This window comes from Polyergus mexicanus, unplaced genomic scaffold, assembly GCF_030449975.1.
Source record: "Polyergus mexicanus isolate NDT 795.1 unplaced genomic scaffold, iyPolMexi1.0 SCAF_11, whole genome shotgun sequence".
NCBI lineage: Eukaryota > Metazoa > Arthropoda > Insecta > Hymenoptera > Formicidae > Polyergus > Polyergus mexicanus.
This window is the reverse complement of record NW_027223331.1, coordinates 730,687-755,325: the sequence shown is the minus strand read 5'-3', so window position 1 is coordinate 755,325 and position 24,639 is coordinate 730,687. Positions and strand designations below refer to the sequence as shown.

The following is a 24,639-nucleotide window of genomic DNA, read 5'->3' as shown; positions in this document are numbered from 1 at the left end:
CCTCGAGATTAATTTTTCTCGTTTCAATCTTTTTAATCACGGTGATAAATTATTTACATTTGAATGTTGAGAGAATATTAGAATGATAGTATAAATACATAAATTATTTAAATGTATCGGATAGCGTGTTTAATGTTATATTTTTCGGCAACGCTCAAATATAATTATAGAATTTAGAAATGTTTAATTCTTTTCTTTAAAGAATTGGGAGAATTAATTTTAAAATCTTATTAAGAAAATCAAGATCAAAGTTAAATTATTTATTTAACTCGTATAAACTTCTTAAATCATTTCGTAAACTATAATTTGTATAATTTTCTCAAATTTTTCTCTCTTCTAAAAAAATTATATTAATTCATCGTATCTTAAGCGTAAGGAAAGAGAAAAGATTTTTATCGTCTTTCTTGTTATTCTTCAAGTCCGGAAATATTACGCAAACATTTTTCTTCCTAGACTGGCGGCGAACAGGAAAAGCGCGATCGCTCGAGCGGAAGAGGGAAGAAGGGGATTTCTCTCACGAGAGCGGTTTCCCTTTCGCCCTTCGCCGTTCTCGCGATCAAAAAATTTCAGATCCGCAATTGCGTCAGTCTAATCTTACGCTATTGATCGTGTTTTCCATCGTCGTAATGAAAATCAAGCCGAGTATTTAATAGGAGGAGCAGGAGGGAGGAGGAAGCTAGGGCTAATTTATTTTTTAATACTCGTATTCTATTGTATGTATCGAGTATTTTGTGAAGAATGTGAAAATAGCAGAATTAACTAAATAAGTATAAATATATTTTGATTTAGTTATTTAATTTAATTAATTGAATCTGTACTCGATAGAAGAAAGTAAGATCTGTTTATATCGACGTTGACTAGTTCTGATTAATATTTTATGATTAATTCTCGCATTCTCTTTTCTCGATCTATATACACCTATATTATAGATAAAATCCTGATTAGAAAGAAAATAAATTTTATTAAATATTGTATTTATGTGATATTTTACATATTAAAGTATATTGACTGATTACACATTATAGACACAGTATTTAATGTCAAGGGTCTTGAAAGGAATCTGTTGAAAGGAATCTTGAATATATCTTAAACTCAATCAGTCTATCGGTATCCTTAAGAGATTGTTCGCAATGATGACAGATATATCATGGTTTTATGCGAGCATACTGCTTTCTGATGTAATACCAATTTTATTACACGCGCGTATTATAGAATCTAGGTCGTTTCGCTCTGGAAGCAGCCGGCCGATCGCGTCATTGGTTTGCTCGATGTACTCTTGTTTTTTTTTTTTTTTTTTTTTTTCCTTTTCATCTTGATCTTGCGTGTAAACAACAACAGTGAAAGCGCAAAGTATTTTGTTAAAGTGCTAAAAAAAAAAAAAAAATCAGGGACGTCAGAAAACATTTTTAAACGCGTATCAGTTCTTATTGTATCATTTATAACCATTACAATTTATATTATCTTGATTATTATTAGTATTTGTATTGATTGTGTGAGGATACATAGTGTGTCTTCCATTTTCCGTTTGTAATTAATAGTAAAAAAAAATTAGAAATGCCATTCTCATTTTTTGGGGGAAAAGTATGTATTAGAAAAAATATATGTTTTTGGATAAGTTTATATTTGATTTATATATAAAATAATTAAAGATACAAAAATTCAAACAACTGGATACTCAAGAAATATGATAGCGATTAAATAATTACCAAACTTTGGGAGAGCAGTTCGAAAGAGCAGCTTTCACATTCTCATCGATAGATTCTATCTTTTTGCGACTTCGTTATCGAGAATATGAAACCAAGAAATTTTTTTAGGTACACAAGGGTTCGCGTTCATTTTCCGCACACTATTGCGAGGATAATAATTACGTATTACATATTCCGTTTGTTACTGGCTATTTCTTATTTCGCCGTTTAACACACGTGCAGATTTATCCGCGTGATGAATCTGACGAATTAATTTTGACGCTATAAATTTTTGTATAATTAATCCTACTACGCACCACGTGTTAAGTATGCGTCATACACGTAACAGCACGATTATTTTTGGCCAAATTATATAGTTACATTATAGTTACATCGTATAGTTAAATTATATAGTTACATATATATTGCAATTGTTAAATATTTATGCACATATCTTAATTTAAAGATATGTGTATATAAATAGCAATTGTAATATGTAATAAATAACAGTTGTATTGTGTTGTGTAATATACCATATATATAAATGCGTGTGTGTGTGTGTGTGTGTGTGTGTGTGTGTGTGTGTGTATTGATCTTTTTATCAACTTATTATTTTAATTTAAAAACTAGATCATGAAATAATTTCTGTTCTTTTTGAAACTTCTTAGTATTTGTATAAGATTCTAATTTAAGAAAATCCAAACTGTTTTATTTGAGACATATAATGAAGCCTATGTAAACAATCTAAGTTGTAATTATAATCGGTTTTTCCGTGTTTCAAATTTTTTATATATTTTTTTTTTATCTCACGAATGTGATGATAACGTCGGTGCAAACGATATCGATAAATTCATTAAAACGCGTCGCAAACAACGTCGAAGTGTTTAACGTCAATGTTTATTTTATTCGGCAGCAACTTTGATGATATCAATACGTAACTTAAAATGCTAATAGATTATTAGCATTTGTAACAGCAGCATTCGTTCAACGTTAGTTTTTTTACAATGTAATAAGAATCTTGCGTGCTAATTATATCGTGACAGATCGTCGTCCTTTGTTCCGTTAAGCGCCGCGATTAGCCTCGTTTCGCAAAATGCGACCGCTTTTACGACCTTGCTTGCAAAATATGCAATTATTTTATCGCTCGTTACTGTTTCATTCATAGTATATCATTAATTAGGAGGACAGAATTTTTAACAAAACAAATTAAATATATCATTGATTCTGATAGAATGAAATAAAATAAAATATATATATATTTATAACTATTTCTTATTACTGTATATTTATTTTAAGAAAATGTACAGAGAGAAAAATTAAATAATTAAACAAAATTGAAAATTTTCATATAATTTTTTTTTTGTAAGTAATAATATAATTTTATATTGTATTATTACATATATATATATATATAATACACAAACACAAAATTATATTCTAAAAATATTATTTTTTTATTATTTCTAAATTATATTCTAAATATTTATTTATTTTATTAGTTTTACATAATAGTAACTAGCAAAATACAATAAATGTGTAAATTCGCTTATTCTCTTTTGCAGCTAATACTCAATTTATTAAAATCTAAGCTAAATATAGTTTGTGTGTTCGAACTCGATCGAAATTCTTCGTTTAATTTGATATTTAGTACATAGTGAAAGTTTATAATATTTATTAAAATTTTCTTTTTCCTTCTCTTATTTTATCTTTCTTATTTCTCTAAAACAGTTTAGACATTTCTTAAGTAATTCGATTCGGTCGAGTAATAAGCAACGTATGTTGACTAGAAACCGCGAAAAAAAGTGCCGAACCACATTCCGCGAGTAATTAAAATGAAAACAGTGTCGTGTTGTATATTAATGTGTGCTTGTATATATGTATGTGTGGCCACAATGTTACAGAAAATTATTTTATTTGCTAGATCGTTGCAGAGAGAGAGGAGGGGGGGAGGGGGGAGGATTAATCGATACATCCGAAAGATATATCGATCACGAAAGAGCAAGTATATCAAATGTATTTTAAATGCATTTTTTGCTAACACTTCAATTTACAGGGAGTTTCATCAAATTTTATTTTATTTTATCTATGATTTTCTTATGAAATTTTTTGGTTTATAGAAATCTTAAGAAATTTTAAGAACTGGATTTTTTTTTTTTTTTTTTAACGTTTGAATTGATGATTTTTGAATGAAAAATTAATTGACTTTTTTCTCCTCTGAGATTTTTAACACTTACGGAAAAAACATTTTTTTAAGTAAAATATACCTTGAGATATAAAAATTAATTTATTGGAAATAAATCTTTTTCTATAAAAAAAGTTTATTTATAAAAATATTTATTATTTATTTAGACAATTGATAATTTTCAATAGACAATGATTCTTTTTAAACAAATATTTTGCCGATAAAAGAAAGATAATTTCACGTAGATTAGTTTTGTCAAAGAATTTGATCGTGAAAAGCGATTCGTTGGAGCAGTCCATGTAATGTGACGTAATCAAAATGTAATAAAGTACATTTTATAATCTATTTCTTATTTGGCTATTAATAATTACTTATTAAACGTCATGCAAAAACGCGGGACCAAACAAAAATGGAGATATTGAAATCGTAAAATTTCGTCAATCTGCTATAAGTAATCATGAAATAATATAAACACATTGACATTTAATTAGCATTTTTAATTATGAATCACTCTACTTAATTTCATCCGATGAAATGGAGGGCGAAATGTATAGTCAGTATTGGCATTACGTAAGCAAGGCATGTAAGCATGCTCTCTCGGTTGCGTTTGATTATGTGGAAAGTCGATTGTAACTGCGTATTTGTGTGAAAACGGCACATGTATACAATCGAGAGATCGAATCGAATGTATAATCATTGGAGCGTGACACTTCGAGAGTGTTTTATGCGGACTCGTGTCTCTCTTTCTTTGAATATACTTTAGATATCTTGTGTTTTGCATCCTACTTACGTTAGATATACTCACGTCTAGTGGACATAGCAATAATTGGCTCCAGAGATAGCTGCTTTCTCGAAAATCTTTGTTCCGTCAATCTGGATCACGATCTAGGATCTCTCGACCCTGTACAATGGTGAAAAAAATTCGATAGATAGAGAGAGAAATGTTATTCAGATTTTAAAGTGGATATACTAGAAAAATTGATCGGAGAGACTATGAAATCTATGTTTATCTATTAAAATTTAGTACATAATAGCGTAAAATATAAATATATGATAAAATATAATAAAAAAATTAAAAAATTTCTTAACATTTCATAACAAATATAATTATATATAATACTAAGTATAACGCGAATTTATATAATAAATATAAATATTTTAATTTCCATGTTCTTTTAGAGATAACGAATCACTTGGTTTTTAATTACATATACATACCTTATTACAGCACAAAACATTGCAGTAACATTGCGGCAATGTTCTGTGACGTGCTGTATGAAGGAATGTATTTACAAATTAAATTACAAATTAAGACGATTGAATGAGATGTGATATCATCCTCCTCGATAATCTTGTAATATATGTTATATTCTGAAATAGAATTGCGGAATCGAAAATTCTGTAACGGAAAGTTTTAATATTTTGTTTCGATTGTTTTGATATGCAAGAGACACGCGGTTTATTTTTTATTAGTAAAATTTTTTTAGCAATAAAAAAAGAAAATAAGACATTACACATTTTTCGTTCTTTTTATGCAAATACATATGTATTAAATAGAGTTTGTTTATTTCAGAACTCTTTGCAGAGAAACAAGTTTATAAAACTCCAGTTATATTCTTGCTATTTTATTAACGATAAAGATAAAAAGAAAGTAACAATAGAGATGGACATTAATAAAAATAGCTGGAAGAAAATAAATTCTGTTCATAATAAATTCCTATAAATACCTCTAAATACATAATATCGTATAGGTATACACAGATGTTTTATAATTGTACGACAAACCGATAAACCATAACGCAAAAACTGATAAAAAATGAATGTGTCTCTGTCAGTGTCATATCATAACAAAAATATATTATTTTATTATATATATATAATAAAAAGATTTTACAACACTTTTTACAGAGTTTAAAGTGTAATAAAACGAAAAATAATTTTTTTTTTCTCCGGATTCTGTCTTTATCGAATAATTTAATGGAAAGAGAACGGTTTTAAATAAGTAAATAAATAAATAAGTAACGAGAAATAAATAAAAATTCACGTTCCGCTATTTATTATATCGACTATCCTGTTTCATGTCTCGTTTTCGTCGTCCCTTTCGCTTGGCTCTGTTGCCGCTTCCGTTGGCCATTTTCCCGCGATCGCGGCCGGATCCACGTTAGTAGCGATAACAGTGGTGTCGGTGACGTTGATAATGTCGATCGGTGGGTCTGTGATTACGATAGGCCCGAGAGGCTCCGCGGTCTGCTCATCTTCTTTGGGAGGCTTTTGCTCGTGCTTCGTGTCCTCGTTTGAATTTTCTTCGATACTCGGCTTGTCCGCGAGATCTTGCATTTCTTGCGATAATCCCACGGTGATATTGAGTATTGGTGGTAGCAATTCAACAGACGGTACCATAGTTTTTATTTGGCATTGCCGACCCATGTAGCCCAAAGGACAAATGCATCTGCGAAAAGCGAATATCGGAGATTCTTTTTCTAATATTTTTTACTTGATATTATTAATATTATATTTGCGTAACATTAATATTTAATCTTAATAATTAATGCTTTGATATATCGTATATTTTATATTCTATGTGATACTTATTATTAATATTATTTGCTGAAGGGAGATGTCATCGCGTTTATTATACGCTGCGGATTTCAATGATCGTTTGTGTCGTTTCGCGGCTATATGATCGAGAATCGAATCTCTCGTGGCATAATCTCACCTGTAATCGCCGTCCTCGTGAATCATGCTAATACAGGTGGCACCATTTTGACATATACCGGGATGCTCGTCGCAATAGGTGAGCTTCTCGTTGCATAGATCGCCGGCCCAACCCGGTTTGCATCGGCATTCCCAAGGCCGTTTGCAAGATCCGTGTACGCACCCGGGATATTGCACGCATTCGGTGCAATTGGGCCCCGACCAGCCTACGCGACATCTGCATGTGCCTGGTCGTCTGCAGGTGCCGTGTTCCCGGCTGCATCCTTGCGAACAGATCGCTAGTAAAGGCAGCGTATTATTAGTGTCTTATCATATTATCAATCTCTATTATAATGAAATATTATAATATAAATTTTTATTTAATATAAAATTTTATTATCAGATATTTAATATATATTTTACTTAATATATTATACAATATATTATATCAGAAACAGTAAAAAATAATATATTAGTTGGAAAATTTAAATGATTTAGATGATTAGATTTTTTTCAAATAGAAATTTCTTGTTGCTAGATATATATTTTTATCTTTCAATTATTAATTTTTAAATAATTTTATATTTTGATATTAATTTATAATTAATTCTCTCTCTTTTAACTTTATGAAAATAAGCATAAATGTAATGTTTTCATCTATTTGTTTTAGAGATTTGGAAAAGTGAATATTTATTTCTAACGATTCTAGAAAAAAAAAAAACTTTTGATTAGCAAACACATGAAGTGTTTTCTTTTCTTGGACAGATCTCGCATATATATTGTATATAAAAGTCGTTGTATGTTTTTTTTTACACGTTGTCAAAGTCTGTCAACGAAGGATTCTGTGTATACTTAAAGAGAAGGATTTCGTTTCAGTCCTTGCACAAGTAGAACAAAAATATGATTCTCGTTGATGGTCACGTTGCCGTTTATGTTTGTAAAGATCCCTCTGTTTGTTCTCCTCGCGCGTCTCGAGAATAAACTTACGCGTTTGACAAAGCAGTCCGGTCCAACCCGGATCGCATCGACACTCCAAAGGTCCTTGACAGGTTCCGTGGATGCAGCCCGGCAGTACCGCGCACTGTTTGCATTTGGGACCCTGCCAACCTAAACGACATCTGGGGGGAAAAAAAAAGAAAATATCTTGATTTCTCCCTTTCTGACACATACATCTGTGCCGATACAATCTCGGCGATTATGTTGCATTAATTTTTCCATAAAATATATTTTTCATTTATTTTTGATATTATAATAATTATGCTTATTTTCATATTTATAATACATATTTTATAATATTTTTTAAACAATATGTTAATCAATTTTTTCAGGAATCTGTTATACTTTATTTTCTAACAATTTGATTTATTTTTTAATTAATATAGATATTTGCCATTGAGATAAAGAAATATCTTGTTGTTTGTAGTTACAGTCGAGAAAAAAGTGACGAATAATGAATATCATTAAATACCAACTAAGTCAAGAATTATCTTTACGAAATATATTTTGATTTTAATGATAAATAATGAAATTAATTTTTTTTATAAGAAAATCTTTGGCCAAAAAATTGCAAAAATAATGACTTGCGTTATTAAATATGGAGAGACACATTTATATACTAATAGGAATATATGTAATAAGATTAATTACCTGCATTCGCCAGGTTTCTCGCAGTAACCCTGACTGGATAGGCAATCGGATGCGCAAACGGGTTCGGAACAAAACATGCCCTTCCAACCGGGATCGCAAGAGCATTCGAAGCTCACGTTACACCTAAAAGCGAAAATCACAATGTCAAGTGTCTGTCTATCTATCGATTGGAATTGATTACGGTCACGAGAGACCACTCTAAGCGAGGAAGCGTTTCCTGTTACGCGGAAATTATAGTCGCTCGTTTACCCAAAATGAAAGCAAAGCGAAGTTAACACGGGTTGTTGCTCAAGCGATGTTTAATTTATATACGTATGTATGCGATACGATATATCTCGCGCATTATAATCACGTGGATGCTTTTCGTTGTTAAGCATAATCGACGAATGTAAAGAAGGATCTGTGAACGATCAGCCGGTATTCTGCGTACTTTTCTTAATTTGAGGAACATATCTAAGGGGTAATTAAATTTAAAAAATATTGATCAGACATATGCACAATTGAAACGTATGAAAATAAAATTTGAAAGTTATGCATATATTCTTTGATATAAATTTAATACTTTAAGTTATATATAATAAAAGAAAGTATATATACTTATATATATAATAACATGTGATATACATAATATACATAATATATATATATTTTTTTTTATTGCATTCAATTTTTTGCAAGAGATTTCATGATAAATTATTTGTTTTGATAAAAAATTTGTATTTGTGTCAAATTGTATTTTCTCTTTATCGCGGTGTTGCATATCAACGTGTTGTTGAATATCAATGGATTAATTATACCTTCCGTGTTGACACCCTGGCAAGGCCACGCATTTGTCGCATAGTTCGCCATAGAAACCCAGTTTACAACGACATTCCCCTGGTCTTCGGCAATAGCCTTGAAGGGGATCGCAACCCTTGCGGCAAATTGGTACATCGCACAGATCTCCAGTCCATCCTAAATAATAAATAATATTTTGTCAGTATATTGTTGCACATTTAGATAAACAATATGTTTTAATTATCTTTGATTTTTCTATATAACACTTTTATTTAAGATATTTTTTATCTTAATTATTAATTAATTTATTTATTTATTCTCACTATTAATTGATTTAATTTAATTTTGTTTTATTTTATTTTCGCGCATATATAAAAATTTAATTTATAATTGTATAATTATTTATATATACCTGGTAAACATTTTACTTCACCAGCTTCGTCGCAAATATAGTGCGAGTTTGGGTGTTGGGATGCCGGTATTTCACATGCTTGCTTTTTCCATTTTGGAACATATCTAGATAATTAAATATAATAAAATATTAATAGAACAATATATTGAGTAATAAATTGAACATAAATAATAGGGATTTATGTTCTTATTAATACAAGGAGATAGTGACACAAATACCTATCGGTCGTTCATTAATGTGTAAAAGTTGCGAAATATGTCATTACCAACCGCAAATATTTTTTTTGCAAATTCTTCGAGTTTTAATTGTGCAATATATATATATAAGAAATAAATTCACATATGCAAATGCTTATTAATAATTCGAAAAATCTTTCGTGTAAATATAATTGCCATTATGCTAAGGAAAACGACTATCAAGAATAGTATACTTCGAAATTAACTAATAGAAAGGGTTATCGTTCATTTATGTGTGCGTGTGAATTTGATTTAGAAATTATTAATATTGAAAACATTTTTGGAGATAACATAATGTCGAATAGCTAGAAAAAAAAAGAGAGAGAGAGTCATCGAGAAAGTGAGCTATAATGAAGTCTAATATAATGTAATCAAAATAAATAATTTTGAATAATAATATAAAATATTTAATTAGAAATTAGAATTTTAGAAATTTATAATTGGAATTTTTTTCAATATTTACAGTTTTTGATAATTTTAGATTTTACCGAACTTGAATTTAATAATATATAATAATGATTATAATTTTATAATTATAACAACAATTTTATGATAAATAATTCTGTAATAAAAATTATAAAATTAAAAAAAAAACAATTTTGAATTTATTTTTATCGGAAGTTGAAAGAATTATGTTGGATATTTTAACATAATAAATATCTTGCTGCATAAAAAATATAATAAATTAATATCTTAATAATTAAAAATAAATTGATATCTAAAATGATGAATTGATATCTTAATAATTAAAAATAACAAATCTAAAATTATATATATATATATATAAACTAATTTTTTTGTGTTTTCGAAATTATAATGCTAGTCTTATAGAAAACTTGAACTTGAGAAATAATAAAAAAGAAAGTTTTAGATTTCCTTTTTAAAAAATCTAGGATATAAAAATAGTTCACTATTTTTGACTTTCTTTAAACTATTCAACATCTATATTAATTTTTGATCGTGATCTACGATACCTGGGCCCGGCGGCGAATCCGATGGGCAGCACAGAGGCCCCTAAGACCGCGGTAATCGTAATTAATCCATTGTTCACGTTTGATTGTGCGAGTTGATAAGGAAAGCCGACGAGGAAGGTAGCGAAGAGCAGTGGTATCAGCATCTTGGCTTGACTTCCGAGTCAAGACTGGAAGGATGAAGACGTTCAAGGCGATGCCTAGGATAACGGGACTTTGTTCGAGGTCACGGCACACTTTTCACCATATGCGTGCGTGTATGTACACGAGTGCGTACGTTTGCCTGGTACAGCTCCGAGTTTTTCGTCGACTCATCGCGAGTTCGTTATTCGAGTTCAATGCACTTTGTGAACACGATGAAAGACAGAATAAAGAAAGTAGAAAGAGAGAGATGATTTTTCTCGAGAAGAGCTATTTTGAATATCTTTGAAAATCCTTGAAAAAGGTCTCCTTTAAGATCCTTTTCAGATCCAATGGTCACAAAAAGCCCTTTGTTCGTGGATTTTTTTCTGCTCGATAAGAGCCTGTCTATTGTTGCAAGATTTTTAACGAAACCATCTCAAATTAAAATTTACTATAAAATAAGAAAAAAATTAAAAGACGCGATTAGAATCTGCCTTGAAAGAAATTTTTGATTTCAATGTATATGCTTTTTGATGAAAAAAGAATACATTTAATTTTCAAAATTAATTTCGGGAATGTTTTTATTCACGCGTTTCTTTTTCTAAGATTAAATTTTTTATAAAAGATTAAATCTTTTTATGTATATTTATATACACAGAGAAGAGACAATTATAAAATAGAATAATAGCATTAATAAAAATAAAATTAATAAAAACTTAATACAATATCATAAAATACATTCAAAAAAGATTGGTTGCAATATTATAATATACATATATTATATTAATAATATTATAAAATATTATAGACAATAAAATAAAACAAAGCGTAAAGTTGATCTTATAATTTATTTCGCTAACATTAAGTATTATACAAATATACAAGTATTATACAAGATGGCAGCTGTGTATTTACAAATAAATACTTAGAGCTCGGCTGTCAATTTTCGGCGATAGGAACTCTTGGAATTCAGTCTATTCGTTGCATTACATTGAGCTAGAACGGCGTTATGTCCATCATATATTTTTTATTACATAAAAAATATCCAAGAATCTGTAAAATTTCTCTCTCTCTTTCTCTCTTTTTTTTCTCTCTCGATTAATATCGCTATGTTTTTATTTCCTATACGTACGTCTACATTACTAAGCTCTCATTTGTACATTTGATCTGTCAACATTCTTCTTTTTCTCATATAATATTTTCTCATTATCGAGAATTTTTACAAGAACTATGAAACAATTTACAATGATAATGTTCTTCGATAATAATCGTAACATAATTTTGCGGTATTTTGCAACGTAAAAAATATTCGACCATCTCTCGTCTTTTTTAAAACAATTTTGCTCCGGAAAGGAGAATTTTTTCATAAGATGTAACATCGCTTTACAAAAACGATGCATTTTGATCGAAATATTTTATGATATTTTCCTTTCTCGTACAAAAACGATGGAATGTGCGAATATTTTTTTCACTTTCTATATTTCATATAGAATTTACATTTCTTTTATATTCTTGAAAATCTTTAAATAATTATATTTTAGAATTTTTTTTTTGGAGCGCGAATCATTAATTATCTTTACTTGTCACTGATTCTTATTTAAAACAGAAAAAAACCTTCATTATCGCATTATTGTTATATTTAATATAAGTAATATATATATACACGCGCGAAGAGAGAGAAATGTCGAGATGAAACTTGACCGTCTTCATAATAAACGGAAATATTCGTTTATTTATCTTTCATATTTTTTATGCTATCGGAAGCGGAAGACAGTATTTTCTCATAAGAGGAAGCAAAATCCCTGAGCTATTCTCGCCGAGTTGGGCGAGGTAATTTCTAGCAGAATTCTCTACGTCTGCTGAATCACGTTCGTGGTCGCATTTCGCGTATTTGCGGTCACATCTTGGACGTTCGCTTTCGCATCTTGCACGTTTACGTTGACATTTTGCACGTTCGCATCTTGCATATCTGCATTCGCGTTTATATCCATTTCCGTCCACGATTGTTCGTTTATATAATCGATACAACTGCTTGCGAAGATATCGCTATCTGTCTGATTCGGCTCATATTTGAAGCATGATATCATATTCCATTTATTAGACTTCATCTCTGCTGCTGTCGGACATGCCATCTCTATATTGTTTTCGTTCTTTCGTCTTCTCGAAACAATTGCTTTAATAAGTAATACTAGTAATAGTATTAATAGCCACGATAGAACGCTCATTATAATGTCCCACTTGATAACCCGACAAATGAAGAGATGGAATTCATTTTTTATTTTGTATTTTGTATTGGTGTCGATAACGATCGAATAGCTACCGGGACCGTCATTGGTAGCTACTCTGATTGAATATCTGCCGGGTGGCAAAGAAATTTGTGCCGATTCACTATCTGCTACCTATAAGAATAAGATTGAATTTAATATATATATATATATAAAAATTATATATATTAATTATAATGTATAATTCATTATCTAGCCCTCGATTATTTAAACTTATATATTATTATTATTATTCAACATAGTATTATTGGATTATTATTATTTTATTTGCAATAAATAAATATACTTCAACAAATAATACTATTTTCAATAAGTAATTAATTCAAGTCTACTTATAAATATTATTTCTTGAAGTAGATTTAAAGAGAAAAGCCGAAATTATATATCGACGTATTTAATAAATTTTAATTACCTGGTTGCCCATAATGCCGTTTCCCGTTTCTTCTTGCCAAGTGACGACGAAAGATGGTCTGATCCTTTTCTTTTTTTTATTTCGAAGTTCCAAGAAGATTTTATCTCCAGGTAAGCTTATTTCTTCGCGTTGTTTATTCAGTTGTGTCTGCCAGTCCATCCACGTAATGTTAGCTTGAAACAAGGGACCATCCTTGAGTGACTGTAACGTAGGCCACCACTTTTCCCAACTGTAATAATTATTATTAAGAGTGATTTTATGATGTTGCAACAAATAAATGTAAATGTAGAAGATGTAAGAAGACATGAAAAAATTTAATCAAACATAAAAATTTTGATGTTTTGTATAGACCGCGAATATGAAAAAAGAAAAAAGTCAATTGTACTTGATGTCATTTGCGATAGAAGGAAATAAACAAGAAATACAATCGTATCATACCTATAATGTTTGATCGCTCCATTCTCGTTGGTGATGATAATCCAATCGCCCGGTTTCATTTCAATCTTCTGATTTGCAGTATAATGTTTGTCCATTTCCCATATTCCTAATAGATTTTTGCGCATTGTTATGGCCATGTCGTGTTTATTCATGCGGATAATTTCGTCTTCCTCGGGCGCCGGTAATTTGGTCGGATCATATTGATTTTCCTCTATCCCATATGTTTCATAAAACGTACAGGCGATTTCGCAACTCAAGCACTGAAAGGAAAAAAAAAAAAAAACGTTACGAGATCGATAAACGCATTATATTTATATTTCATACATGTGGCATAGTTCATACGGATTTTCGACGATTACAAAATTTAAAAAAAGAAAAAATTATAAGGGCTGTCCATAAAGAAACCGAATTTTTAAAAAGCACCCGAATGCAATGACGATTCTTTAGCAACTTTCTCACGAGCTATCGTTCTTAATTTATGTTTTATATCGACGTAGTTTGAATGATAGTTTGTGTTCGGCGTTCGTTATAGAATATAGAATATAAGAGTATTTTACGATAATTTATCAAATTTTATTTGTTACGATTGATAAATCTAACATACTTTTCGCAATAAATTAAAATTAGGAAAAAATTATTTTCTCTTCTAAATATTTTTTAAGCGGATTGCGATATTTTATTTTAACGCTAACACTTTGTCTGAATCTTCCGTGAAAATAGAACAGGTAGTGGTTTCAAAAGATTTCGCCGTCTATCCTAAACTATTCTCATTGTGCGAGACCGTCATTTCTTTTCTATGAAATCGAAAGTTACCCTCGAGTGACAATCCAGATTTTCTTCGCGCTTGATCGACTTTCAATTCTCGCCTCGAAGGTAAAACCTCCAGGGACTAGAAGAATATTGACCTACCTGTATGCCCGAAAAAGATATTTGAAAAATATTTGAAAATTTGAGACTGCGATCACAGATGATTTAAAACTTTGCGCAAATCCGTCTTTAAAAAAATTGTGAGAAAAGTTTATTATAGAGAGAGAGAGTTGCGATACGAAAACTGTGATGAGAAAAGTTTTTGAGATATTTTTTCTCGATATTGAGATAATACACAATATTATAATATTATATACGATATATCGAAATATATTATAACTAACATAAAAGTATATATAATTAATATGTGAATATATGTGAATATAAATATAAGAGTACAAAAAATATTAAACAAAATAATATGAAAAGATCAGAAATATTAAATAAAATAATATATTATAGGAATAAAAATTATATCTAATGCTATTTAATCAATAATAATGATCATGTGACAAATGTTTTACCTGTCGTTGAGATGGATGTTTCAATGAAACCAACGATTGGAAGTGAAAAGTGGTCACTCGACGAAATTTTGGCTAAATTAAAGTTAAAAAAAAAGAAAAAAAAATGAAATTGAAAGCAAGAATATTATGTATATGATTTATCTTGATTAAATTTGTCGAAAATCTTTTTATTCAAAACAAACCTTGATTTGAAAGAGAGAAAGAAGAGAAAGAGAAACAAAGAGGGTGCGAGAGAGAGAAGCAAGAGAGAGAGAGAGAGAGAGATGCAAGAGTATAGAACATTATCTTATTTTCACTTACATCAAAAAAAACGTTTCTGCTGCAGAACTCAAGCCTCAATTTGTTGTCAAAAGCGCCGAGGAATTCGCAGCTTTGCCAGCACTGTAAAAATAAGCATACCAATGAAAATTTAGTCTTCAATTTTAAAACAGAATAATTCGAAAATATATTTTTTCAATAGTTTTTTTTTTTTTAATTGTTGATCTTTTTCAATATCGAAATATTTATATCCTTAGATTTTTAGAGTAAAAAATTCTTTTGGTTTAAAAATTTTTAAGAATTTATTTTTTAAAAGACCCTAAAAAAAGCCAGACTGGACCAGAAGGACTTAGCGGTGAACAAGAACTTCTCATGCCGCTGAGTCGCGCGAGAAGAAAAAGGAGCTATACTAGAAAGACGCGAGCGGAAGAGGGGCAAAAGGGAGGAAAGAAACCTTAATGTAGAAGGGAAGGGTAGAATAAAAAACGTTGAATCTCGAGCGATTTAAGGAGAGAAGGAGAGGCGAGGGAGGAGGCAGAGGACGAAACATTGCGAGAAAGGTAGAAAAAGGAGGGGGGGGGGGTGACAGGGGAACTGAATTAGCTCCAACCTGTTCCGGACGCACAACAGGCACCTTCGTTGTTGTTGTCTTCATATTTATTGGGGTACCGACTCTCGAGTGGGCTTGCCCCGTTCCTAAATTCTTTTTCTCTTTTTTTCTCAGTTTATCTCTTTCTTTCCCTCTTTTTTTTTCTCTTTCTCTCTTTTGATCCCCGATTACCCTTCTTCATCGTATACCCTTGCTAAGGCCGATTCTTCGCTTCGTAGAAACGAAGGATCCAGTGGACCCTCACTAATGACATTTCCCGAGAGCCGCGTTGAGATCGGTCGGCTGGCTCGGAAAAAAATTTGAAATTTAAGAAATATACGCTTTCACTTGTAGAATTTATACAATATTATTCTTTATATCGCAGTATTTTATATTACGAAATTGAAATAAAATGATACAAATGTTTAACAAAAGTATTGTAGTTATATTTATAAATAAAGGCAAGGGATATTTATAAATAAAGGAAGTGTATATGAATATATCTCTTGACTGTGATAAAAGTTAAGAGCGCGGAATCTAAAATATTATGCAGACGAAATTTTGAAGAATAAATGGTAGAAAATATGAGCAATAAATTCTTTCTCTTTCATTTCTTTGACGACATCAGATCCACCGATCTCAACTATCGGTCAATGATCAAGCTTGAATTATCGAGTTACGATCATCCGTTTGAGTCGTAAAACAAGGAGCGCCGTGACATTCCAATCTGAAAATCGATGATCCGTCTATCCGGCGATGGTAGACTCGTAAAGTGAAATAAACGGACGAGAGAAGAAGTCTCTTACAGTTGGATGAGAGTATATCTTTCGGTAAAGAACGATGATTTAATAGCACGAAACTAGAATGGATTGGAAAAACGAACTTAGGAAAGGAAAAAATGCTAACTAAGAAAATATTTAATAAATATTTTCCAGTAAGATATATTTCTACACTAGAAAAATATTTAAAAAAAATACATATACACAAAATTATTATTCATTATTATTCTCTTATATTTATATTATATAGTTTATATTTGCGTCTTTTATATTTATATATAATTAAATATTTATCTAGATTTTTATTTTTTACTTATTTTTATTTTATTCTGTTTTTACAAAAAAATACCTTAACTGTTTTTCATTATTATGTATATTATAAATGACGTATTATACATGTTTTGATATTAATTTGCCTCAATTATGTAAAAATCAATCTATCGAAAAAATTAAAAATATCATTTTCTTCGAAAATGCATTATTTTCCACATCTCCCGGTATCATATTGATTATATCATGTGCGCGCGCATTTATGTTTCTATTAATTATATAATACACATTAAAAATGAATTATATATTTTTTAATGGAAATAGAGAGAGAGAGAGAGAGAGAGAGAGAGAGAGAGAGAGAGAGAGAGAGTGTATCTTTTCTCTCAATATTATTCTCCCACGTTTAAAACCATCACAAAATCAAATCGCGAAAAGGCCTCTTTTCTTTTCAAAGTCATTATCCTACCATTATGCGTGCGTGAGTAGCCTCTTTTTTTTCACGGAGAAAGAAGGGGAGGGAGAGGGGGCGGGGGGGGGGCGATCGACTGTATAGCATTTGTTAAGGACTATTTCCGCCCCCTGGCAGGCTGTTATTCTAATGCGACGTACCCCTCTTCCTCCCTCGGGATGCATTCGTCACAGGGGCCGGCGCATAAATTTGAATGTACGGCCCCTAGTTCTCGCGGGACACGGAATCGATGGATCTTTCGAAATTAATGGACACCCCTAGCAGACAGACCCCCCCGTAGCATCAAATGAGCAACGCCCTCGCGCGCGCACGTTCGCGTTGCTGGATGTTCCCCGACCCCCCTTTGATCGTGATTCCTTTTATGTATGAATGGAAGAGGTAGCGACCACACCTGGTGATTTTCCATAGTCTTCTCTCCCTCGATACCCAAAGATTTATCGATATTCTATTCGATTTTCGGCTGTGATCGGTGCTCTTTTTGGACTGTGTGTACGCAGAAAATGCATATGAGATTCTGTCGCACGACTTTCTTACTTTTTTTTTTCAATATTAGAGTAATATAGAAAATATTTAAATAGAATGCAAATTTAGTTCTTAAAAAATTTTGACTTCTTGACGCAGTATTTTCGAGGAATTTGTGTTATAATATTAAAAAGTTTTGAAAACAAGCTATATTATATTGAATAATTTTCGCGTGAATTGTGCGTGATTACACAAAAAGCAGGAAAATTTATTTCACGGATAAATTCTACAATAATCAAACTTGATAATAGGCATAAATTGTTTGTAGCTATTTTGTTGAAAAATTGTTGAGATATTATAATCTTAGTTTTATGTTTTATATTCAGGTTTTTAGAAATAGAAAAGAGAGAGAATATACATATACCATAATATTATCCAGATTTTATTTTTAAATTTATTTCAGGCGCTATACGTGATTAGACTAGAAATAAGAAATATTGTATATGGGTGTTTTTTGGGGGGAATTTCTCCCGTAGCGATTATCACACGCGTTATCTCGTGTCGATAACTCGCCGAAAGTCCATCAGAACTTTTAAAATGTGAGATGACGAGAGCACGATTAAGGCAAATCTTAATTACCTCCTCACAATGTGTGTTCTCATCTCTCCCAACATTCCAGCATTTATCGTCGGTGGTCAAATTTCGTAGACACGACGATTGGCACTGTGCAGTCTTGATGATTTTTCCGAGATCCAAGCTTGCTATCAAGGGCACGCTCACCCAGAATAACAGTCCCAACAGGGAATACACGGTTCTCATTTTGGTAAATCGAAAGGAGTCTCGTTACCCCCGCACTTTTCTCACTACACAATATTAATTATTTATACGCGTAACGTTTCTTCTTAATTATAAAAACACTCTAATAATTTACGAGCGAATCGATCCAGTGAATGATGCCAGTGAGGCATGAAGGCTACGAGCGTTGATTCCACGGACGGAATTTCGGGCGCGACTGCGGCCCTTCGGGGTTCGGAACCCTCCTTATATAGCCGTGCGTCCCCCACTACGTGTTCCTTGGATTTTTGTGAATCCCCACCCTTACCGTTAAAAGCATCCCTTGTAATTATACGTCCTTCCATGGCGTACGGTCTGCCCCCCAGATTTCAATTCTGACCGAATTATTCGACCTATGTGAAATGTAGGCTAGTTTATGGAAGAAATCGCTATGGGGCAAATTTACGATTTAGATTAAAATTTAAAAAAAAAAAAAATTTCAGAAATTAATTATAGTAGTTGCCATAAATGATAGGGAAATTACTTATTATTCGATACAATTAATGTATTAGAATCATAAATGTGTCTATATGGAATAATCCTCAACAATTTTATTTGATTGATTTACTGATTTTGAAATCGAAAATGATTGATAATATGTTTTGGGGTATTTATTTTGATTTTTTTTTCTTCGGCTTTCCCGTAACGGTTTCCCGGTATAATGACGATGCCAAAAAAAAAAAAAGAAAAAAAGAAAAAAAAGAATCAAAGATCATTAATTTTCTGAACAACCAAGTTTCGTTTTCCTTAGTCCTTTATAATCGAAAATGTACAGCATGCGGTGTGAAATCAGCTCATTGTAGAAATAGAAAGAGAGAAGAAAGAGCGAAAAGGAAAGAAAAACATTCTAAAATTATACATACGTATTCTATAAATATGTAAAAAGGACAATCAGAATTTTAATTATTATTAAATTTTACATTGTCACAAGAGAAGAAGAAGAAAGCCACAAAACGATTTCACGAATGGCTAAGGACAAAATTTAATTTGTCCTGCGAGCAGAATCAATTTCGATCCGTGCTCAAGCGTCGCCAAATGGCCAGGTTTCCTTTTTTTTTTTTTTCCTTGCGGTAGAAAAGTGGTTAGCCGAAAGTAAGATGGCGTTTCGGACCATGCGCCGCGCGGGGATTTCGCGTCGTGGGCCATATGAACGACGGATAATTATGATGAGCCTCGGAGAGTGCGGTCGTAATGCGAGAGTGTAGCGAAACGTTCGTTACATTATCGAGATACTCTGTACAACTCGTCTCATTTCGTCGAATGAGTCCGTGTATAAGATCGATGAACCGTCAAATTTCCTTTAAAGAAAAAAACATTGTTTTCGATGAAAGTTTTTTTTTCAATTTTATGCGTTTTAATTTCTTATACGATCGAAACTTACGAGGAGACACACTCAGAGGTCTCGTCTAGATGTCCAGTATCCGGGTTTTATATTGTACTTGCACCGCAGAGAGAACTACGATGTAAAAAAGATGTAAAGCGGGAATCCTTGAGCGGAAAAGATGCACCGCGGATCAAATGATTGATCCGCCCATCGAAGCTTGATATTATTTTTCAAAATTCCTCTCCTCTCCATCTTTCCCCGCCCATCCTTAGAATCGAGGAAGAAAAATAAAGGATGTGGATTACGGAGGGAGGAAAAACGGACGGCAAATAGAGATGGGCCTTACTCGATCGTCCGCCGGAAGCCGGGGTCTGGGTGCTCCGCGCTACGTCACAATACACAGGATGTGTACAAATAAGGGTATTTGTCCTCGGCGGGTGAAATATACGTGACGTTAGAAACGCGAGAGAATGCAATAGAGCAGGATGGGGAGGGATTATTGCATCCCTCGCGCGCTTGTGCCCGGGCGCGACATAGAGAAAATAGGGGTCTCGATCCATTCATCTAGGCGGATGAGTATAGGGATGGTGCTCACGGATCGCGGAGGCTGCTCCAATGGATGCGAGAGAATGACGTTTCATTGTGTGCCGCGCTTTTCTCACATCTGGACCAGCGTGGCTTAACTTTGCTTCGTTTCGTTCGATAGGCATTCTCGGAATGATGTGCAAGCGCAATATTTCAGCGCTTAATCTGCTCCGATATAAAGCTTGAAGCGTTGATATAATAGAGAATAATTATGTCGCTAAGACTTATCGATTTTTAGCGTCGTGTAAAAACTTGTGACCGGTTCGGCGATTCGTTTTTTCCATATTATATAAATTTCTCTTAAGCTATTTTTATATTTTAGCATTTTTTGAATATTTATTATATCTTCATTTTCAAAGTATCTTCTGAAAATATTCCTGTAGGAATCGAAAAAACTATTTCATTAGAAGAGATTCAATTTAGGATAAAATATTGTTCTGAAATCTGTGAAATATTCGGCACAAAATAATTGTGGTTTTTTGGTTTGGATCTTCTTATATCATTCTCATACTTTTCTCCTAGCCTTATTTGCGTTTTTATCCGTTATCAATGTTTTGTATTTTTTTTTTTTTTTTTTTTTTTTTTTCTCGTAAAACATGCGGCTTTGTCGGCTTTTATTTTGTTTGACGATGTTCGAGACTTTCGCCGCAGTATCCATTTTCCGAGTCGAAGATTTTCCTCTTCTCTCGTAGGTACAAGATGTTTTCCTAGGATCCGATAATCTTAGTTGCATATATTCCTTCCGACCGGCGTACTTGGTCATGTCTTCTTTTTTTTTTTTTTTTTTTTTTTTTAACGAAAGAGTATTTATCGCATTGTCACATCTCGTATTTTTACGAGTTTTGTTTCTTATGTGCTCCGATTCTTTATCGATTCTGTAAATCCGGAGAAGAAAAAGGAAAAGGACACGAGGGATTATAAAGGTCCCGCGATTTTCCGTGAGATTGCGTCCATTTTCCAGAACTTAGTTGGAAAGCCTCGTCGCCGATCGAGATTTAGATACTATCTAAGCGACTCATATTTTATCGCGGTCGTTTTTCCCCACGCGTTTTGTTTCGTATTGCAGAGACTTCATTGTTCGAAATATAGCATTGTATCGCTCTGTAAAATTGGACGATATTAACTACAAATATCTAGAGGAAAAGATTTATTTTTAGTTCAATATCTAACACGAATTATATAAAAATCTTCGGTAACATTGAAAACATTGCGTGAAACAATCTTGAAGAAAAAATTTAAAAAATGATTAGATTACATTATTTTTAATATAATCTTTTTTTTATAGGAAATTGTTTTCATACAAAAAAAAATTATATATTATATGTATAATATAAATTATGCAAAATTAATGTCAATTGATAAAACTTCTCTTAACACACGTTAAATTGTTTATTTGGAAAAAAAAAACTTACGATTTGTTTTTCCATTGGATTCGCGATGTATCATTCTCGAAAATCGATTAATCTTCCGCAAATTTTTCAAATTTACTTTGAGGAGTATCTCAGGCGAAACATGTTTCTCATCATTCACCGAATGATTCGAAAGACTGGCCGTCGACTAAGGAGACTAACAAAGCGGAAAATGCCGACCGCCATCGAAAACGACACGGTGATGTTTTTGAAAGGCAGTTTTCGCGTCAAATGTGGCGGCGACAAATTTTCATTGTGACTGCATCGCTTCCCCTCGTTTCTCGCGTTTGTGCCGCGAAGCGGAATAAGCAGCGGCATAGACATTTCTTTAAACGACAGGTGATGGTAGAAGTCGCTATTGAGGGGGTCTCACCTCCTTTCCCGGGGGAGAATGCTAACGGTGACCGTGGCACATATACATCTGACAAATTTTCGAAAGGCAGAATTTATAGCCCGTCCGATTACCGGCGGGTCATCTCCGGGTCAGAGTATGGTGGTTGGAGAGTTTACGACTTTGTCCAGCGGGGAAATGGACTTTCTGCCTTTCTTCGTGCAGCTTCTATTTTCTCGTGCATTTCATTGTAAACGCGCTATATTACGGTATATTACTGCAGGCGATGACGTTATTCAGTTTTGGAACTTTTTGCTTTCGGGATCATACTGGCACACGTTCTTTGTGGCATAAGGGAAAGGGAGACAGATATTTTTGGCCAATTTTTAGTCATCCGAATTTTCGAATCGATGTTGAGAGATATTAAATACTGAATATATAATATTGAAGATGAAATTTATTATTTTTATTATTTCATTATATTATCATTTAAAACTCCTACGTCAATTCAAATGAAATCGCTATTCTAAAATCGAAATCATTATTTCGAGCAATCTTTGTTTTTTTTTTTACTATCAAAGGAAAAGTTGTAAAAATTGATAGCTTGAAAATTTAAGTCTCTTCATATCTTTTACGATACATACTTTTCTCTATAGAACATTCTTTACGTTATCAAATTTCCGAAGCATTCTTTGTTTTTTCCGGAAGTTACGCTTGGTCGCTTTTTAACAAAGATTAGGAAGGAATTTTTTTGCTTCATGTATTATGTAAAATTTTCTATTGAGGTTGTTCGATTTATAGTTTCGAAAGTACGGATTTTTCGAAAGTTTAGATGCGGTAATTTCGAAAACAAACCATCACCAGAAAAGTCTCGAGACATCAGTTACTTTTAGTTCATCTTTTTTCGGGAAAGAAAGATTTATACGCTTTGGTTCTTTTTTCCAGGGTCTCGTTTACGCCATTGTCGTGAACTGTTATTTCAGTTTTTGTCCTTTTTCCTCGTCATTGTGACGAAGCGGTTGTTAGCCTATTTACCGCGGCGCCATTAGTCGGTAATTCCACGGTCAAACGCATAGTCTTTATGGTTGCGCTTTCGAAATATCATTTCTGCGACAGTGGCGAGATATTATTAGAAGTGCCTCTATAGAATTTTATTATTAATTACGAAAAGAATAAGTATACATAAGAAATTTTTGTATGTGAGAAAATTTTTTGCACCAAATCTTTTGAAATAAATTAAAGAGGAATTAAAACGATGTATTCGAAAACTTATTAAAAAATATTAATTTAAAATTAAATGTGCGTATTATATCTATACTATATTCATTTAAAGGTGTCAAAGTTATAAATTACACGCATTATTTTATTATATATTTAAAATGTTAATTTAGTCAAGGTATTTACAAGAACTTGTCAAACTTGATACAGTGCATAATTTTCGTGTTCCACATAGCATTGTGTTTTCACGTACCGCACACACAAGCGTGAGCCGCAAATATAAAGCCGCATGCAAATCTCCGAATTGGTCGATGCACAAAAGAACAATGTGTTTCGTGTTCTTCGCACGCCGTTAATTTACCGCACGCCTCTCGTGATTGCGCTGGCAATGTCTGGTCTCGCGTGACAAAGGCGCACGCAAAAGGTAACGCGGCTAATATTCGCACGCACGTACATATGTGCAGTTATACATTTCGTATATTTCAATGAATTCGTTTCTTTGAAAAAAATCATTGGACCGCATCGTCTAATCATTACTGAGAGAAAAGTCCTGTTCCAATTGTACATAAATCGCGAATACTAGGCAAACCATCGAAAATTCTTTACACGAGAAAAAACATCGCAATTTTTTTTTTTTTTTCATCTATATAAGATAATCACTACTTATGAGATAAATAGATTCTATGAAGTTATTTTATACGTGCATATTTTTGTCAGAATATTTTGTATCAGAACAATTAATTTTTCCAAACATTCTTAAATATTTTCTTTTTATATATTTAAAAGGTATCTATTTATACAATACAAATTTTTTCTATATATTTAAAAATGAAAAATATGTGATATAAAATTATGGATTATAAATTATTGGGTTCTTTCTTCTTCGATTTTCAATCGATAAATTCGCTCGGATTAAAA

At 32.0% G+C, this 24,639-nt stretch overlaps 2 protein-coding genes across 2 annotated transcripts; both read right to left on the bottom strand.

Annotated features, from left to right (window-relative positions):
* Positions 1 to 5,943: 5,943 nt before the first annotated feature.
* LOC138937811 (delta-like protein C) lies at positions 5,944 to 10,750 on the bottom strand. The gene is made up of 7 exons (XM_070304451.1): positions 10,608 to 10,750; positions 9,398 to 9,501; positions 9,006 to 9,162; positions 8,209 to 8,331; positions 7,549 to 7,679; positions 6,584 to 6,860; positions 5,944 to 6,316 (listed from the first exon to the last, which is right to left on the bottom strand). Exons 1-7 carry the CDS (start codon positions 10,748 to 10,750, stop codon positions 5,944 to 5,946), a joined length of 1,308 nt encoding a protein of 435 aa, XP_070160552.1.
* Positions 10,751 to 12,577: 1,827 nt separating this feature from the next.
* LOC138937768 (uncharacterized) lies at positions 12,578 to 18,905 on the bottom strand. The gene is made up of 6 exons (XM_070304345.1): positions 18,660 to 18,905; positions 15,494 to 15,574; positions 15,194 to 15,265; positions 13,863 to 14,122; positions 13,425 to 13,653; positions 12,578 to 13,126 (listed from the first exon to the last, which is right to left on the bottom strand). Exons 1-6 carry the CDS (start codon positions 18,837 to 18,839, stop codon positions 12,578 to 12,580), a joined length of 1,371 nt encoding a protein of 456 aa, XP_070160446.1. The 5' UTR covers positions 18,840 to 18,905.
* Between the last annotated feature and the right edge of the window lie 5,734 nt (positions 18,906 to 24,639).

Coding starts and splice junctions, on each gene's coding strand:
- LOC138937768 (XM_070304345.1), bottom strand. CDS start 18,839: ATGAGAACCGTGTATTCCCTGTTGGGACTGTTATTCTGGGTGAGCGTG. Junction 15,266..15,493: donor GCAGAAACGTTTTTTTTGAT/GTAAGTGAAAAT, acceptor ACTTTAATTTAG/CCAAAATTTCGTCGAGTGAC. Junction 13,654..13,862: donor GGAGCGATCAAACATTATAG/GTATGATACGAT, acceptor TAATTATTACAG/TTGGGAAAAGTGGTGGCCTA.
- LOC138937811 (XM_070304451.1), bottom strand. CDS start 10,750: ATGCTGATACCACTGCTCTTCGCTACCTTCCTCGTCGGCTTTCCTTAT. Junction 8,332..9,005: donor CCAGGGTGTCAACACGGAAG/GTATAATTAATC, acceptor TTTCGCTTTTAG/GTGTAACGTGAGCTTCGAAT. Junction 6,317..6,583: donor CACGAGGACGGCGATTACAG/GTGAGATTATGC, acceptor CGCTTTTCGCAG/ATGCATTTGTCCTTTGGGCT.